Source organism: Xenopus laevis, chromosome 2L, assembly GCF_017654675.1.
Source record: "Xenopus laevis strain J_2021 chromosome 2L, Xenopus_laevis_v10.1, whole genome shotgun sequence".
Lineage (NCBI taxonomy): Eukaryota > Metazoa > Chordata > Amphibia > Anura > Pipidae > Xenopus > Xenopus laevis.
Genome location: NC_054373.1, coordinates 77,024,173 through 77,039,988, shown reverse-complemented (window position 1 = coordinate 77,039,988; position 15,816 = coordinate 77,024,173). Strand labels below are relative to the sequence as shown.

At 39.0% G+C, this 15,816-nt stretch overlaps 1 protein-coding gene across 1 annotated transcript; it reads left to right on the top strand.

Moving 5' to 3' along the window:
- Positions 1–211: 211 nt before the first annotated feature.
- slc16a1.L (solute carrier family 16 member 1 L homeolog) lies at positions 212–14,396 on the top strand (the record flags this gene model as incomplete). The annotated part of the gene is given in 5 exon segments (NM_001091538.1): positions 212–277; positions 8,136–8,390; positions 9,975–10,118; positions 11,661–12,521; positions 14,058–14,396. Coding segments are annotated over 4 exon segments (1,464 nt in total). The 3' UTR covers positions 14,300–14,396.
- Between the last annotated feature and the right edge of the window lie 1,420 nt (positions 14,397–15,816).

Below are 15,816 nucleotides of genomic sequence, written 5' to 3'. Positions count from 1 at the left end.
TATTAAAAAAAATAATCTTTATTAAAAATCGCATGAAAATACCCCTAACCACTGCCTTCACGAGCCACTGACTGAAATATTCCTTGCGATTTTAGTCACCTTAACTTACTTCAAATGCGAAGGGGGAGAGACGGGGGGGGGCGTAAAGAGGGGTGTGTTTTAACTTTGGCCAATCACTATATACAGGGCAGGGACGAAGGAGTTCTCGGAGAACAAGCACTGAGGGTCGGTTCCAATTGTCGCCGCCAGCCAGTACCGGGATACATTGTCACTAACGGTGAGTTGGTAATACAGCTCCTCTACAAGGGGCCTAGGTGGCTGGGTTGACAAGGAGACTACGGTCACTGACGCATGCTGGGAGCCCACGCTCTTCCTCTATGTTCCTCGTTGCCTGGCAGCGCCGAATCTGAGAGCATTGCCGGGGTGGTATCATGTACGTATTCATATACGTGTTCATTTCGGCACGCTAGTATGGATGAGCCTGTGAGGCGGCTGGGAAGTGGGACGACTCTAAAAAACACGTGTCTTAATAGCTAGGGGTATTGTGGAACAGGAGGGGAATGGCACTTTATTATTCGTTTAAAAAAAAAAATTTAGCCACAGCAGTGTTGTTTAGTTAGTCCTAAGGCCGATGCTCCTCTGTTTCCTGAATGACCTTGCGATTACACGTGATTCTGCCTGAAGCCGGCACAGTCCTCTGTTGAAATTCTATACAACGAATTTTCCTTCTGGAGAGCCGTCCAGATGCAGCACTTGTCCGGCTTATTTTAAGGGTCTCCCTTAATTCACACAGAATGGGGGGTTTGCCTGTGTAATTCTTCTGTGCTGAACAGTGATGGTTTCCATGTGTTGCAGAAATCCGAATGCAGAGTCACCGTGACGCTATTTTAATGGAAACTGAAAAGTTTCATTGTAAAACGAATCACGTAACTGCTACGGCTGAAAGCGATTATTGTACAACCGCTTTCCTCATTTCCTCTGAGGCAAGTCGCACATGAGCCAATAAAGCTGATTGCCTCAAGCAGTGGCACTAATTTTAATTTTAGTTGTTGGTAGGGCTGAGGTAAACTAGTGTTGCCTGAGGGTTTGGGGAGTTTAACAAACACAATCTCAACCTTAGAACATGTGGCCAATTAATTATTTATTTTATTGGATGTTATTTCCCAAATATATTGGCAGGAATCTTGATGCAGCATGGTAGTTTAACCCTAACCTCCTCTTCAAACCCTATTGCTCCCATGGCCCATCAAGAAGATGAGGGTCACCTGAGACTCCAACATATACACTACTACTGGCATTTTTTGCTTAGTGGCTTACTTACAGCTGCTGCATCAGTTCACATGTCGCCTATTTGAGAAATCCTTACAGTGATGTCAGCGGCACCTCCGTTTCTCACTGCAGATGCCCAGTGTTTGTCAGACTTTTCCACTACCCCCCACCTCTAGAGTTGGGATTAAACCAAAGTTATACATATCATGCTTGCTTAGGTAAGGCTAACCAATATAGAACCGTTGATTTTCCTTCTAAGCTGTGCATTCACACATGTTGAATTTTCAGTGTACTTGACAAAAGTTACACAAATCAAATTCTACATGCCCCAAGCTTACTTTGTACTGGAATATTTCATTAAGTGGTACCTCACTTTGCTCCAGTACCATAATTGCTGATGGTATGTACAGTTTAAAAAAAAATTACGATAGATACTTGGTAGTTTCTTAGATCTATGTTGTCGTACTCATTAAATATTATATCTTAGTTGGGATCAAGTACAAGCTACCGTTTTATTATTACAGAGAAAAAGGAAATCATTTTCAAAAAATTGGACTATTTGGATAAAATGAAGTCTATGGGAGACAGCCATTCCGTAATTTGGAGCTTTCTGGATATCGGGTTTCTGGATAAGGGATCCTATACTTGTACTTATTCTGAAAACCCAGGGGAATCAATTGGTTGCTATGAAATGTGGAATGGCCATGATTATGTAGAGTTCACGTCACAGCCAGAATGCATTTTTTTTTTTTTTTCAAAAAAAGCTATTTACATCACTAAACTGAACTATTGCAAAAAATATTTCAGTGGGCATTTACTTCTTGGAAGATGCAGTGTTCAAAGTTCAGACACAAGCTGCCATGTTCTTTACTCTGCATTTTCCCCAATGAACGAGTGTCTTTAAACTGTAAAAAAGTTTTTTGGTTGCAGGTCCAGTGCCCCTATTGCAACGAACTGCAACTGCTCCAATGTACAAGGCTCTGGGCTTCCCTAATGTCACTTGCATAGGATTTTTGTCAGGACAGACACAATGGGACCCAGTGGAACTAAGTGCAATGAGCGTGTTTGGATGCAAGTACATTAAATGACTTGTGTCAATACATGCAACACTTCTCCCATTTTAGCACAATTTCACTTCTGGTTGTAAATCACCCTTATATAGCGCTTTATTGTGTTCAACTCTACTTAACTAACATGGTAGAGGCATTATTTATGTTGTCTCTGTTTGGGTTGTGGTGTTTTTTGAAAAAAAAAGTCTTAGAATCACACAAGTTCATTAAGGACTCTATCTCAAGTTTCCATCTTAGGTACATACAATTATATATACTATCTGCTATAGGGCTGCACTAGAATACCAATTTTTGGTGAATACTGAACTAAATTAGAACCCTAATTTGCAATTTCAAATTTCATATTCAGAACAAAAATAATTTCAGTTGTCCAGAGCTTTAAATCTACATGACTAAGTCAAGTGAGTCCTGTAAAAGGTTGAATCCTGGATTTGGTACAGACCTAGTATATTAAACTGGTCATAGTAAAGAAGCGTTAAATGCAGTATATACATAATATGATATTTGATAACCTAATGCAATCTTCCATTGCGTCCAAAGTACATTAATAAAACTGTACCTTGTTTATGATGTTATTATAAGGGAGCACAAATCCACACTGGAAAAACTGTCCTGTTTGGTATTTTAATGTTTAAATGTTTTCAGTAGTATTAAAGGTGGTTGTACATGGGCAGGTAATAGTGATGTGCGAGTAACAATCTCTTGTATTCACCAGTATGGGGAGGACCTGATGTGCCACACAGTCAGTAGGGATGGGGGAATGTGAGACTGCATCTAGGAAGTGCAGAAATTATTATAAAAGTAATTGCTATGCCTCAAGCATAGGGACAGGGCAGGCAATATATATGATTTTTTTTAATGAGTTTATAACCAGTATGAAAGTTGTAATAAAGTTTCCTGTTTAATTTGAAAATAACTTTTATTGTTCAGCTTTTTATGTCTGAGTGACAAGTTCCCTTTAAAACTAAAAAAAAAAAAAAAAGTTGGCAGACTTGCTGACCACTTGGCACGCACAGCGTTGCCGGGGAAGGGTTAAAGCAATCTTCTAGTGGGCAAGTGAAGGGTCATAGCATTGTATCATGTGAAAGTAATTGGTAGTTGTATCTAGTATAGGTCAATCTAAAAACAACTGGACTAAAAACAACTAGATTGACCTATACTAGATATACCATGACCTGGATGAATGAAAATCTTCATAGTCATAATTGGTAGTTGATTAGTGTTTTGTGGGCAATAATATAAAATTGGATGCCCTACACAGCTGTCTGTGGATCCCATATTCAGACCGAGTGACACAAATATACCTTGGAGTGCCGTCTCGACACACAAGCCTTAAGTTGAGCATCCATGGTCTAGGCAAATGAAGTACAAACCAATGTATCACACCCAGGGTTAGACTGGGCCGGCGGGACATTGGGGAAAAAAAACAATGACTTAATTCCTTAGGACTTTGAGTTCTGCCAAGTAGTACATTGGCATATATACATCGATAACTGGGTCTTAAAGTATAAATAAAGTGTGTGTGTGTGATTGCTTAGGGTGTTTTTCTAAGCACTTTTGTTTTTTGTTTTTTTTTTTGTTTCTTTTAACTGCCAGTATATTTTGTAACGGTGCCATCTGCTGATCAGTTCTTATATCTGCACAGTTGGAGAGAGAATTCAGAAGGAAAAAAGAACTGTTATGTTGCACAGTTCTGCAAAGAGCACAAAAGCCTCCGTATACTTTTCTCATCTCTTTCCTGAACAGTTTGCTTTTTTCCCCCCTTCCGAATGTGTCTCCTCTCTAGCTGCCTATACTCGGGGCCGGATTTCCAGCTGCGGCGCCCCAAGGCCTCGGGGTCCTATCAGCCGCTGATCGTGCGCACCCCCCCCATGCGCTCATGCGCCATAGCGCTGGGGAACGCTGTGTTCTCTATGCGGCATGCCGCCCCTAGAATTTTGCCAGCCCTAGGCCCGGGCCTTTGTGTCCTTGCCACAAATCTGGACCTGTCTATACTGTTACATGAACTAATCACTGAGGTGGCATGGTTTTAATATCTCTGAAACAATAAAATGTAAATTACAAAAATGCTTAGAAAACCACAGTAGGCAATTTTGAAATTTGTTTTTCTAAACTTTACTTACACTTTAAAAGGTCACTGCTAAAATAAATGAATATCTTTATGAATGCTCAACTGGAAGCAGTTAAACTGCTGTTCTGCATTCATTATTGGTGTGATGATACCTCTAACTTTAGCATCTTGTCCTTGAAATTAGTTGACCTAACTTTTTTCCTTGTCACAAGACTTGGTGCAATGTGAACTGATCCAGGGCTTGTTGAGTTTTCTTCCTGACTTGTGCTCTTGCCAAGACACTCTCCAGCACAGAAGACTGCATCTTTTTTTAAAAACCGCTATCCAGATAAAATTTAACAAACTAAATTACAAATTCAGAACGTTGCTTCCATTTCCTGCACATTTCCTGTTGTAATTGAACTGTCCTATTAAAGTATTGGTAATATGAATAATTTTACTACAAAGATTGCATTTATTTGAGCATATGCCTGTCCAGAGGCTTCATAAATTGCTGATTGGTTGGTATAAAGTTTGATAAGAAAAAGGGTCATGGCCGAGTAGATCGGGGAAAGCTGGCTGGGATTGGGGACATGGTGGCCTGCACCAGAGTTGGAATGGTCAGTTATCAGTTGCACAAGCTGTTGGGAGTACCAAACATGGACCAGTAAGTAAACTGTGGCTAGATGAGGACTTAATTACACACAGGGCTTATGTGAGGACTGGTATTTTTGATTCCTTGGTAGCTACCAAGGACGTTGGGGAAAAAGCAATAGGTTTTTTTGCCTTTTTAGTGCAAGAAATAAAACTGATATTGCTAAATTAGAGCAATAATTTAAAATGAATGTACAGAACAACCTTGTATTCTCGCTTCCTCATTGGTTTTGTGATTTCCCCCCCCTTAAACTGCTGGATAAGTTGTTTTATGGCACAAACCAAGGGCAAAGTCCTTGTCTGGCTCATTTTATCTGTACTGCAAACTCTCCTGTGTTCACTATTGGACTATTGCCTAGAGTTGTGTGGCTTTGAAAGGGACAGTTAACACAAATGTTTCATTTGAATTACTAAACACTTTTAAATCCTGTACATGGACTTGGTTTTTAACCCTGTAAAATTTTGTTCAGGGTGCAGAAGTTGATAACAGCTGCTGACCCACTTCTGCTTCCTTCTACAGCTGGCACCTTTAGAAACCTTGTGTATTCTGTTGTAACTGCTTATGGATCCCTGTGCCACCCCAAGGGTACACACACCACTTTTTTTTTTTTTTTTAATGTGAGAGCAAATCCACACTGCAAAATGAACTTGATTTTTGTGGTTTATTGCATTTTCAGTTCTGCATTGCTCTTGATTGCTTGTTTGTATCTGTTTTTAATTACATAGTGAAGCTAACGAAACTGGGATGTGGACCAATAATTTTTTGATTTTACTTGCGTTGGTTTATTGTATTTTGAATATTCTTTGTTCTTTATTACTTTATTTTTGCCTGTGTAAATATTGTGTGCAATATGTTCATTTTAGCAGTCAAATAGTCTGTAATCTTGTGTATATTGTGCATTGATATTTATTTCCTCCTATGTCTAACCCCCCCCCCCCCAGTTTCATCGTATGGGGTGGGGAGAGAGAAAATATATAAAGTCCTTACCAATCAGTACTGGGGGTTTGGAAGTGGCCGTTCTGGTGGCGTATAATCGGATATGATCCACCTCTGGAGTCAACTGGTCAGCCTGACCTATTGGTTCTGTGGGTTTCTGTCAAAAATAAATGGAAAGCCAATACCTTGTCTGCTACAAACGGGTGAATCCCAAACTTTATTCCATGGTGCTCACAACACTTCAATGTTCAAACGTTTCGGGACCGCATGGCCCTTCCTCTGTGGGTTTCTGACCAATCCACCTTCTTTATATCAATTCGTTCAGAAGACACCTGTCATTCATATTTTTTATATTCTATCTTTGTAATGAAATTAACACAGAACATGTTTCTGGCGTTTACATGTGCCACAGCCCACATAGAGAAACTTGTGTTGTTGGATTAGGGCTTTTCCTTGAGGGCATTATTTTGTGTGTTTGAGATGCAGGGTTAAGTGTAGGTAACTATATAAGCTAATTGATTCCATTATATACTGCCTGTTTTACTCATGTTTTCATTTGAGTTTTATTGCAGCCGTGTTTCATTAATCGTATTATTATTCATTGCATTAGGAAAAAAAGATGTTTAACTCACAAATACACTTTGCAGTGTTTAAACAGACCTAAAAGCAAGACATGTATTTGGATGTGTAACAAGCACCCATTTTTAGATTTGCAAAAACACCCCACCGGTGTGTAAGAGCCCTGAGTGAACATTTATTTTTTAATTGATGAATTAAAATAAAATAATTTGGGTTTAATACCAAGTGAAGCAGCTTTTCTGGTAACAGGTTAAAAAAAAAAAAATCAAAAATGGAATGCACACAAGGGCAGTACAACGCATGTTAGTTTCAAGTTGAATCTTTAATTGTAAATCTGCAGTTTTTTTATGAACATATGACATGGGAGTGTCTTCCTCAAAAAATGAGTTGCATTTTTCTTCTTGTACCATAATGTTGGCACAGCTGATTTAATTTCCTTTCACTGACTGTTTTGCAACTGTGCAGCTTGTTCCAGTACACACCAGCCTCTGTGACAGTTCAGCTGGTTAAAGTGACGTATTTTGGATTTGCTCATATGTTCTTCCTCAATGTGAATTACTAATGAAGCTTGCTGTTTTGAGTAGAGGAAGCTTTCAAGACCTAAGGCACGTTAGACACGTACAACTTCTTTGTATGCAGATGTAGTGTCGGATATCAAGACCTAATTAGTTAAGTTGAAACCTGTCCCCTGTACTGCTCAGAAGTGTTTGAGGAAATTTTGAACAGGCTCATACCCTTCCCAGTTAATTCTGAAGACCATTTATTTATTTTTTATAGTAGTGTTTAGGATGGTGGGGATTTAGATGGAGGTTGAAGTGGCCTTTTTCTTTCTTTATGAATAGAGATGTATTCTATTTGCATGCCTCCATTATTTCAGTTCCTCTGTGCTTAGCAGGCATAAGAGTATCTTTAGCATTTGGGCTCTATCTACCTGTTAACAGGACTGTAAAGCAAACATGTATTTTTGGCTTGGGTAAATCATATCTTCAGTATATTCGGTACTTTTGAAAATGATTCTTAACAAGGTCACACTATCTGCCGTAACGGATCCACCTGCCTACACCTTAGTGAATAGTGATTGGAAAGAATGGGCTGCACACACTGACCCCATTCTTTCTGATCATTCTATTCAATGAGGTGTAGGCAGGTGGATTACAACAACTTTTTTCTTTTTTTTTTTTTTTTTATTACAGAAACATGATCTAGGAACATTACAGCAGAAACAAAAGTAAACTCAAGCTAAATTTTGGCCTTTAACGGGCTGCTAAAGTATTTAAGGTAAATTTGTAACAGGATCTGGAGAGGAAATGAATGGGGCACAGTCTACACACTCAGCATTCAGTTTTTCCACAGCTCTAAACCGTTCCTGGCAGCGACTTGCAGCTCAGCAATTTAGTCAAACCTTCGACTGACCAGCTGTAACTGTATCACTGAAGAACCACCAGTGTATTTGCATTTTATAGTTGCAGCTCACCTTAAATCTCACTCTTGCTATAATTTGATCATCTGTATTCTAAGGTAAAAAAAAAACTGGGACTGTCTAATCACTGTTTATTTATTTTTTTCTTTCCTGCAGATATTTAATTCCCGCAAGAACCTCCAACTTCCCAAAGAATGGCACCTGCTGTTGGAGGCCCAGTGGGATACACTCCCCCAGAAGGGGGCTGGGGCTGGGTAGTAGTTGTAGCAGCCTTTGTATCAATCGGATTCTCCTATGCCTTCCCTAAATCGATTACAGTCTTTTTCAAAGACATAGAAGCAATTTTTGGAGCAACAAGTAGCGAGGTGTCCTGGATTTCTTCTATAATGCTGGCTGTAATGTATGCTGGAGGTAAGGTTTTTTTTATTTCCCTTGTATGTACAGAAAAATGATCTAACTTTGAGTAAACTTCTATTTTTTAGGCCAAATAACATATAATTTTTTTTTTTTTTTTTATTGTTCTTGATCTGGTGCCACCACATTTATCCATTGATTTAAACATGCCTTCTTGGTTTTTTTTGTGGTTGCAACAGTCAATGATCTTTGCAACCAGTTGGCATTTATGTTCAATGAGGGGAGAAATGCAAATAATTCCAAAAACCACAGATTGGTAAGATAAATAAAGGGTGGTAGAGTTATATATCTGCATGCTAAGTCAGTACAGAGTTGGTCTTCCTCTTTAACCTTCTCTGTTCTGGTAGACTTCCTGTGATTAAATATGAACACTGGCACACACTAAGTGCCAGCACTGTAGATTTTTTGTGTGTTATTGTCACTGGATGATGTACATAGGTAAGAAGTTGGGTTGAAAACGGACCAAAGTCCATAAGTTCAACCCTTCCAAATGAAACCCAGCATTCATCCATCCTTGCATACACTCACACCGACCCCTCCATACACTCTCAAACTATATATACACCAATTTCTATACTTATTGTAGATTTTAGTATCACAATAGCCTATAATATTATGCTTGTCCAAGAAAATCTCCAAGCCCCTCTTAAAACCGAATCGGCCATTACAACATCTGGCAGGGCATTCCATAACATCACTGTGAATAACCAGCTATGCTGCTTTAGATGAATGTTCTGTTGCTCTACTCTAAAGAGGACGACCTGTGGTGCAGTGATCTATATGGGGAAAAAAGATTCCCCCCCCACCCCACTATCTGTTTATAATTTGTTGCAAAGTCTTTCTAAAACACACACTTGTCTGTTGACTACATACTCTTTGCCCGTGACAGATGCTATTGTTGGGAAATATTGATCAGGAGCACTTTCTTATGTGTTGCACATCATCCCCCATGTGTAAAATAAGGCACTAAGTTTGCCCAGGAGCAGTTACCCATAGCAACCAATAAGATGTATACATTTAAACAGGTGACCAGTAAATGCTACCTGCTGATTGGTTGCTATGGGTTACTGCCCCTAGATGAATAGGAAGCGTCTGCTGCTGTGCAGCACATTTGATCAGTGGTTTTCCTTTAGAGGACCATGAAGAACTTCAACTGTACATTCTGAAGATGTACTTGGCATTTGTGCCAAACTTGAAATTTAGGAATTATACCAATAGTGTATTGCCAAAAGAAATTAGACCCTCAATTTATAGTCTGTGCTATTTGGCCCTGGAACATAGCATAGCCTCTGAAAGCTTTACATTTGGCCTTTGCAACCAGGAGCATTACTACAGGAGGTTAAACTGATCCCATCTACTAATGGGATCTTAAGAGACAATGAAGGCTAAAATATTTTGTATTTTTTTTTTTATGAGTTATGGTTGGTTGGCAAAGAAAGGGGCCCTAGATTCAAATTTAGCACAAGTGCCCATTGGTCTATTATGGCACTGATTTTTGATTAAATATGATCATGATTTTTTTTAGAATAAGTTGGATGAGCATGTATTGTACACCTTACTTTATAACTACTTTCATCTTAGGTCCAATAAGCAGTGTCTTGGTGAACAAGTATGGAAGTCGTCCTGTTATGATTGCTGGCGGTTGCCTTGCTGGTACTGGCTTAATTGCTGCCTCATTTTGTAACACCGTTGCTGAGCTGTACCTTTGTATTGGTGTTGTTGGAGGTAAGTTCATCTTCATGCAAACTAAAGGAGTTGAAGTAGGAAGTAAAGTGTGCTTATTTTGTTAAAAATGAGCAAAATAAAGCCCTTTCAACATTTACGCTCTTTCTGTAATGGTCATGCATGTTTAACTGCCCTACAAAAGACAAGGGATGTGGCCTTGCAATAGGGGTAAATTCATGCTAAGTAGTAGCAAGAATAACCAATGCACATTTTAGAACAAAAAATAAAAAGTGCGTGTGTGTATACTAGAGTAGAAGCAGAGTTTTTCAGCATCCAAAATGTGCTGAAAAAGTCTACCTCGGCTTATACTCGGGTCAGCGGGAGCTGAGATTGCAGTCACTTTTAATGATTCCTATACCAACAGTTCACTTGGGGAGAGACTGCAATATCACACAGCGCCCTCTGTTGGTTATATGAAAGAATAACAGTGCACCCTCTGTTGGTTATATGAAAGAATAACAGTGACTGCAATATCACAAGAGCGCCCTCTGTTGGTTATATGAAGGATTAACAGTGATGGCAATATCACACAGCACCCTCTGCACAATGGGACAATGCACACAGTAATCCGTTTGGCAATTCTCTGTCACCATCAACTTTGCAATTCTCTGTCACCATCAACTTTGCAAAGAAGTCCGGTTGATCGCTGGGGGGCCCTGATTTGGCGGAATGTGCGCTGCTGGGAGACAGGGCTGTAGTTATGTCTATGCTTATACTCGAGTCAATAAGTTGTCATAGGTAAAATTAGGTACCTCGGCTTATACTCAGGTCGGCTTATACTTGAGTCTCTCTCTCTCTCTCGATCTCTCGATCTCTCTCGATCTCTCGATCTCTCTCGATCTCTCTCTCTCTCTCGATCTCTCGATCTCTCTCGATCTCTCGATCTCTCTCGATCTCTCGATCTCTCTCGATCTCTCTCTCTCTCTCTCGATCTCTCGATCTCTCTCTCTCTCTCTCTCGATCTCTCTCGATCTCTCGATCTCTCTCGATCTCTCTCGATCTCTCTCGATCTCTCGATCTCTCTCGATCTCTCGATCTCTCGATCTCTCTCGATCTCTCTCTCTCGATCTCTCTCGATCTCTCTCGATCTCTCTCGATCTCTCTCGATCTCTCTCGATCTCTCTCGATCTCTCTCGATCTCTCTCGATCTCTCTCGATCTCTCTCGATCTCTCTCGATCTCTCTCGATCTCTCTCTCTCTCGATCTCTCTCGATCTCTCTCTCGATCTCTCTCTCTCTCTCTCTCTCTCTCGATCTCTCTCTCTCTCGATCTCTCTCTCTCTCTCGATCTCTCTCTCTCTCTCGATCTCTCTCTCGATCTCTCTCTCTCTCTCTCTCTCGATCTCTCTCTCTCTCTCTTATTTTTTTTTTTATATATATATATATATTACACATGTCCTTGCAATACAGCTATGGAATCCCTTATCTGAAAAAAGTTATCCAGAAAACTCAATTACGGGGATGCTATCTCCTTTGAGTCAATTGTCGTATTTAACAGTTTTTTTTGTCTTTTATGTATTTTTTTTTTTTAAATCCCTCTTAGGTTTTGGACTTGCATTCAACTTAAACCCAGCTTTGACAATGATTGGAAAATATTTCTTTAAGAAAAGACCCATAGCAAATGGATTGGCTATGGCAGGAAGTCCTGTATTTTTGTCCACTTTAGCTCCTCTAAATCAATACTTCTACAGCATTTTTGGCTGGAGAGGAAGCTTCTTGATTCTGGGTGGTCTTCTACTAAATTGCTGTGTTGCTGGGTCTTTGATGCGTCCCATAGGACCAAAGCCAGAAGACTCTAAGAAGAAAGTTACTAAAGAGGTATTAGAAGAGGCTGGAAAGTGTGTTTCTAAGGAAGATGGGGATGCCAATAAAGACCTTATAGAGGGCAAAGCAAAAACTAAGCCAACAGTGTTCCAGACCATAAATAAGTTCCTAGACCTATCTCTCTTCACTCATCGAGGATTCCTTATCTATCTATCTGGGCACATGATTATGTTTTTTGGTCTGTTTGCTCCTTTAGTTTTTCTTAGCAACTATGCAAAAAGCAAAAACATTTCACCTGAGTCTGCTGCATTTCTGCTTTCAATCCTTGCAATTGTAGACATGATTGCTAGACCTTCCATGGGAATTGTGGCAAACACCAAATGGGTGAGACCTAAAATTCAGTATTTCTTTGCTGTTGCAGTTTTGTACAATGGAGTATGCCATCTTCTGGTTCCCCTTGCAACAACTTTTGTTGGCTTTTGCATCTATGCTGGCTTTTTTGGATTTGCTTTTGGTTGGCTTAGCTCTGTCCTCTTTGAAACACTAATGGACTTGGTTGGAGCTCAAAGATTCTCTAGTGCCGTTGGATTAGTCACAATTGTGGAATGCTGTCCAGTGCTTCTGGGACCACCTCTGTTAGGTAAGGTATAGGATGTAATACCATCCTTTAAATTGTGTGTCACGCTTCCATACAATAATTTAAGTTTTATAAATGAGGAAGTCTTGGTCTAATGGATGCAGGCCTATTTAAGTATTCTATTTAACTCTGCTATGAGCTTCATTTTTACTGTTCAATATATTAATTTTGAACAATATGACATGTTCCATATTAAGAGTGACATATTTGGTTGGTTTGAAAAGCCTGTCATCAATTTCATATTCTGTTTCTAACCTATTGCATTAATGCAGCCCATTCCCCATTAGTTAACTGTTTTAGACACCACTTCTCAACACTATAGGAATGGTGTCTTTTATCTATAAATACAGTAGAACCCCCATTTTACATCCCCTGATTTTAAGATTTCCCTCATTTTACATTGTTGTTTTGTGGTCCCATCTATATATTATGCACAATACATTTCCCTGATTTTACATTTTCCTGGATTTTACACCATTTTTTTACTGTAATTCTTAATATTAGATTGGAAAATAAAACTACATAATTTCTAAATTGTCTAAACCCCTTTGTTTAGAAACCCAATAAGCTCTTGTACAACCAGAAAGCCTTCAGAAGTCACATTAGTTGAATAGTCTACCTGTGCCCAATTGCACATTACATGATCTGTATAAATGCAGTCTACTTTTTTGGCATGCCCCAGGTTTTGTTAGAAACCATATCTATAAAAACAGCACCTTGGTCTGGTCTTCATGATTCTATCAAAGCACATCCAGAATACATTCTGGAGAAACATGAATCAGAGATGGGTTATAAAAATCTAATATTAAAATAAACATAATGCATGACTACAACTTCATAGAAGGGCCATTACTGTGACTGGGTTGTGGAGTGCATTAGTTATAGAAGCAACCAAGGGGCCAGTAATTGCCACACTTATCCTCTGAAAAAATCTGACAAGGGTGGGCTGGAGCAGGGACATTGCTGTGGCTTGGTGATTTATCTCAAGGCTAAAACCCAGTCCATTTTAAAGTAAACTGTCCCCAAAAAATTGGAACTGTTCAATGCTAACATTCCTAGGTCAGCAGGAAATTGAGAGATCGAATTGAGAGGGTGCAACCATCCATGCACAACTATCAAAGCCACTGCTGAAAGAACCTATATCAAAACCCATTTCAAAGCCCATGGATTGTTTGCCAAAAGGCTTATGGGAGCTACAGCAAATATGGAAAGGGGGTTAATATTAAGGCAGGGCACTGAAGGTTTGCTTCTTGCAGGATGTAACAGAAATAGAAAATGCTGAAATTTACTACTACAGTATAAGGACAGTGCTGTATTTAGGTCCCTGTTTTAACTTTGCCGGCAGCTGGGGGGATTTTTTTATATATTTTTTTCTTACAAAGATTGAATTTAAAGTGTCTGCCCTAGTCACCAGCCCTTTGGTATATGCACCCCCTAAAGCGTCTGCCATATGCACCAGGCCTTGAGTGAGTATGTATGCATGTAAAATTTGTGAACGGTCTACTTCACATACTGAATTTTACCTCTTTCGTGTTCCAGGAAGGTTAAATGATCTATATGGAGACTACAAGTACACCTATCAAGCTTGTGGAATAGTACTAATTGTTGCTTCAATTTACATCATCATTGGGATGACAATCCACTACAGACTCTTAGCAAAGGAACAAAAAGCAGAGAAAAAGGCACAGGAAGCAGGTGCATCTGAAAACAAATACAATGAACTTTCTCTCCTTCCTCAAAATTCTGATGATGTTTTAAAAGAAGATGAAAGTCACATATGAGAATTTGCCTTACATATAATATGAATATATTAAAACGGTGATTGAGGTAGTCCCATTTTTAGGTTAGAATTTTATTTTTTAAAACCGTGGCTGTTTTTATACATCAAATTTTCAGCTAGAAGCTGAACTTTGTGGCATGACCTGTATGTCAATGGGTGCCTTATGCCAGCTGTCTGTTTCAGGACCTTTTTAGATTTCTTCCCCCCCCCCATTTTTTTTTTTTATTTTTTTTTAATTTTTTTTTTAAGTAACCGAAACTTCTGGAACTGTTCTAATCTTAGCAATTGCCATTTTCCCCTGATTTTATTCTGTTATGACATTGGACAGATTGGTAAAGGAAAAGCAACCGTTTTAGATTTGGGCTTCCATTGATTGCTTGGGCAGGAATGAGATGCTGCTACAGTACAGAAACTTTCAATATGGATGTGGTTCCAGGTGTGCTTTTCAGTATTAAATTTAACTGGCTAATTTTTCGATCAACACCCCCTAAAACCCTTCTAGCAGCATAATGTCATGTGTTGCTTCTAATGATCATACATTTGCTTGCCTGTGGTTTTTTTTTTTTTCTTGCAGTGCCTTTTGTTTGTACTTGCCATTTCAATGTGTTTGTGCAATATAGGGGGCCAGTAAAAGGCCGGAGTTTGTGTATGTCTTTTGTTACTAATGCTTCCTTAAAGGAAAACTATACCCCCCAAACAATGTAGGTCTCTATTAAAAGATACTGAGTAAAACAGCTCATGTGTAAAACCCTGCTTCATGTAAATGAACCATTATCATAATAATATACTTTTTTAGTAGTATGTGCCATTGGGTAATCATAAATAGAAAATTGCCATTTTAAAAAATAAGGGCCGCCCCCTGAGATCGTAGGATTCACTGTGCTCACATACAAACCACATGTTAGGTCACATGAGCCAATTAACAGACAGAGTTCTGCCTTTTGCTTCCTCACTTCTTCCTGTTACAGTTAGAGTTGTAGTATTTCTGGTCAGGTGATCTCTGAGGCAGCACAGATAGAGTCATGAAATGGTGGTTCAAGGCAAGAGATGTAAAAGGGCAATATTTATGTAAATATATATTCCAGTTTGGTAAGATTCTTTAATATGTCATTCAATTTGATATAAACTATCTGTTGCTTAAGTATTCATTTTGGGGGTATAGTTTTCCTTTAATAGATTGTTGTAACTTTGAGCTATACACACACGCTCAGGGCATAATTTACTTTTGCTGTATATATACTGTATGCAAAGCTTTCTTGTACATAGGTTTTTAAATGGCATAGTTTGCGTTTTCAATAATATGGGTGTGTCTGAGATTAAAATACTTCTATAAAATCCTGGGATTAAAATGATTTTCTTTAACACCTCCCCCTAATCTCATTATCATCACCATATAAAACGGTCTGTCATTGTTCTGGAACAGAGTGTTTTATTCTTCTACCGTGACCTTACCAGTATCTCCTGCTAGTACTGATAGTAAATTGGCAGGTTTCTAAACGTTTGTTTTTAAAGGGGAAG